The sequence below is a fragment of the Aplidium turbinatum genome, chromosome 15 (genome assembly GCF_918807975.1).
Source record: "Aplidium turbinatum chromosome 15, kaAplTurb1.1, whole genome shotgun sequence".
NCBI lineage: Eukaryota > Metazoa > Chordata > Ascidiacea > Aplousobranchia > Polyclinidae > Aplidium > Aplidium turbinatum.
This window is the reverse complement of record NC_137486.1, coordinates 21642220-21644960: the sequence shown is the minus strand read 5'-3', so window position 1 is coordinate 21644960 and position 2741 is coordinate 21642220. Positions and strand designations below refer to the sequence as shown.

Sequence of the window (2741 nt, the reverse complement as noted above, 5' to 3'; positions counted from 1 at the left end):
TCTTGCCAACGTTGGCAAAATGTTTTATGCACCATTTGGATGCATCTGGCCAACGTCGACTTCTGCATCTAGCCAACGTTGGCATCTGTATCTGGCCAACGTTGGCAAGATGGCTTGTGCACCATTTGCTTCATCCGGCGCCTAAATTCTGGTTGACGTTTACGCACCATGACGCTGCTTCATCTGACCCATTGACTATTGTGATGCCCGCGCTTTGACCAAGGTTGGCCATGCGAAGCAAGCTGGTGCATAAAACATCTGAATAGCATTGGCATCTACATTTGCCAAACGTCTCTGTACCTAAACCTCGCTGATCACCAAAAGTTTATTGTTGAACCTAGCTAATCCTTGGGCGAAAGAACAGCAGCAACACGGATTTATAAGCAACACTACTCCCTTTGTGACAAAGCAAAGTAACAGTCGAGCTTCGTATATTTTCACATTTATTAGAAACAAGCCACATCAAATCGTATTGATAGATGGAGATTCATTGCACATCATCAGCTTTTTCTTATGTATCTTTATCATTCTGAATTCCTGCGAATGAAACAAAAATATCTAATTCAAGAGGGCTGTTTGGCAACAGTGTAGGATTTTGATCAGTTGTCGTCCAGGATAATACGCAGTTAATTGACAATCTGCAATATCAATGTAATATCCCTTTCTCCAACGTGCGTGACAAAAAACTTATCATTCGATTCTGCGCCACGCAGAGCGATAATCAAGTTCCAATACATTCTGTGTGTACAGTAGTTATTCAACAACTAAAGCAAAACATTCGCTGTTGTCTTTCAAACATATAACAAGCTCACCAAAAGTTAGTTTTTGCCGTTTTCGGCCACCTTGCCTGTCCTTCCCATTTCGAAATCACTCTGAAACTCTTCCCCAATTTGCTGCACGGCAGCAGCTTTGTCGTGCGCCATCACCATGTCTAATCATGAAAGTAAAAAAAGAAGTGTTAAATCAGTATATAAATGCCGACCATCGACATAGCCTACTAACCACCATGTTCGTTGTTCACATCAATGCGAGTACACCACTAAAACATTTTCATACATTACTCAATATACTTCACAATTACATCATACATTAATCAAAAGAGCAAAATGGCATAGTTATGACATAATCATTTAGTCATAGTAGAAACATTTATCCGTACTCACCAAGAACAACATTTTTCAGATTCTTTTTTAAACAATCAAACGAGTGCTTAGACTTCACGATGTTTTTTTCTTTCTTTGTTCTCGACATGACTTGAACTGTGTTGTGTTCGATAATAATAGTTGGAATAAGTCCACTGATACAATCGCTTGCATTTTTGCCAACAACTTGACTTAAATTTGCCACCTGCAAAATGTAAATCGAATGTAATGACAGGGGTTTCATCCATCATATTAAAAAGCTTCAGCACTTGTTACAGAAATTTTCGACTGTTACAAATGACAGCCAACGTTTAAAGTTTATTTTGGGATTCCAGTCGTCTGTTGTGTTGCGTATGTAGGTCGCAGTGTAGGCTACTGTAGGCTATGTTGTCGCAATGGGCGCAAAATAAAACATGTTATTATTATTATTATTCAGTTGACGGCAATGAAAGCTACATTTGCAAATACTCTACAACCATCACAGACCAATCCACACGACATAAAAATACAAACACATTCAAGCAGTCAGGCAAACACTGCCGGAGCAGCAAAATCAAAGATTGAGTAAAACCCTACACATTTTGTGGGACATCACAAGCTCTGCTACTTTGCTGATATCTTCTTAGCACTCATCTATGAGCACTGGCACTAAATTTGTCACGAAAATATTTCATATGAAAGTTTTCCATTGGTCGATGAGTTTTATAACTTTCTTTAAATTGTGTAAACGTAGCCTAGTGACAAAAACGACTTTACACAATTATTTCAGGTTTAATGAATAAGACATTCACTTACCAGGTTTTCATAAACATTGTCGTAAGTCATTCCTATAGTTTCATTTTGATCATTTCTAAAACTTCTTTCGGCCGTAATATCGCAATTGAATTCGATTTTTTATATTTTCGATGCAAGAAGCGAAAATTCCTCTTAGCGCTGTTCACATAAGCATTGTGCTTTCGGCTCTCCACGTAATTGTGTATTGCGCACAACCGCCATGTTTGAACAGTCGAAGTGAATCGAGTGACGTCATAATCCCTTTAGCAAAGGATTAAGTCATGGCCTTTGTCTTCCTTCATCAAAAAAAACCAAGTTCTTCTGCTAAATTGCATCTCCTCACGTTGATATAACACATCGCCGCATTCTGAAGCTTTGTTGCCTATTCCACTTCAACGCGTCATATTGCCCAGTCAAAGTTTAAGTAGTGACGTCATAATGGAGTTTTCACAACAATTATTGTGCCTGCAGCATTGTTCTATGCACCGCGGAAGAAAAAACGATTCGCCGAATCGTTGAAAGTAAAAGTAGCGATCGTTTTGTGAAATCTCGCTTCGAGAAATTGAGGAGAGATTTCGACGCAACATGACTGCTCCTGAAGCTGGCCTATTGTGCAAGCTTTGCTACATTTAAAGTAAAGACGCCCCTTTGTTGGCGACACGAGAATCTAATCCACGTGGTCAAAATCAGACAGTGAGCGAGACTGCTCTCAGAACACAATCGATAAGTGATAGCGCATCAATCGATTTTTTTTTACATTGATTCAGCGTCTGCAGACAGGTCAGCAGCGCGGCGGCAGTGCAGCCGCAACTCAATGATCACATG

The 2741-nt window shown here is 39.6% G+C and overlaps 1 protein-coding gene across 2 annotated transcripts; it reads right to left on the bottom strand.

The window, feature by feature from the left end:
* Positions 1-426: 426 nt before the first annotated feature.
* LOC145784850 (uncharacterized) lies at positions 427-2097 on the bottom strand. 2 transcript variants are annotated; one of them, XM_082596691.1, is made up of 4 exons: positions 1938-2097; positions 1164-1347; positions 813-931; positions 427-537 (listed from the first exon to the last, which is right to left on the bottom strand). In XM_082596691.1, exons 1-3 carry the CDS (start codon positions 1965-1967, stop codon positions 819-821), a joined length of 327 nt encoding a protein of 108 aa, XP_082452817.1. In that variant the 5' UTR covers positions 1968-2097; the 3' UTR covers positions 427-537; positions 813-818. The 2 variants fall into 2 exon arrangements, with proteins under 2 accessions (XP_082452817.1, XP_082452816.1); XM_082596690.1 differs by lacking the exon at positions 1938-2097 and having other exon boundaries at positions 1164-1684.
* Positions 2098-2741: the final 644 nt, after the last annotated feature.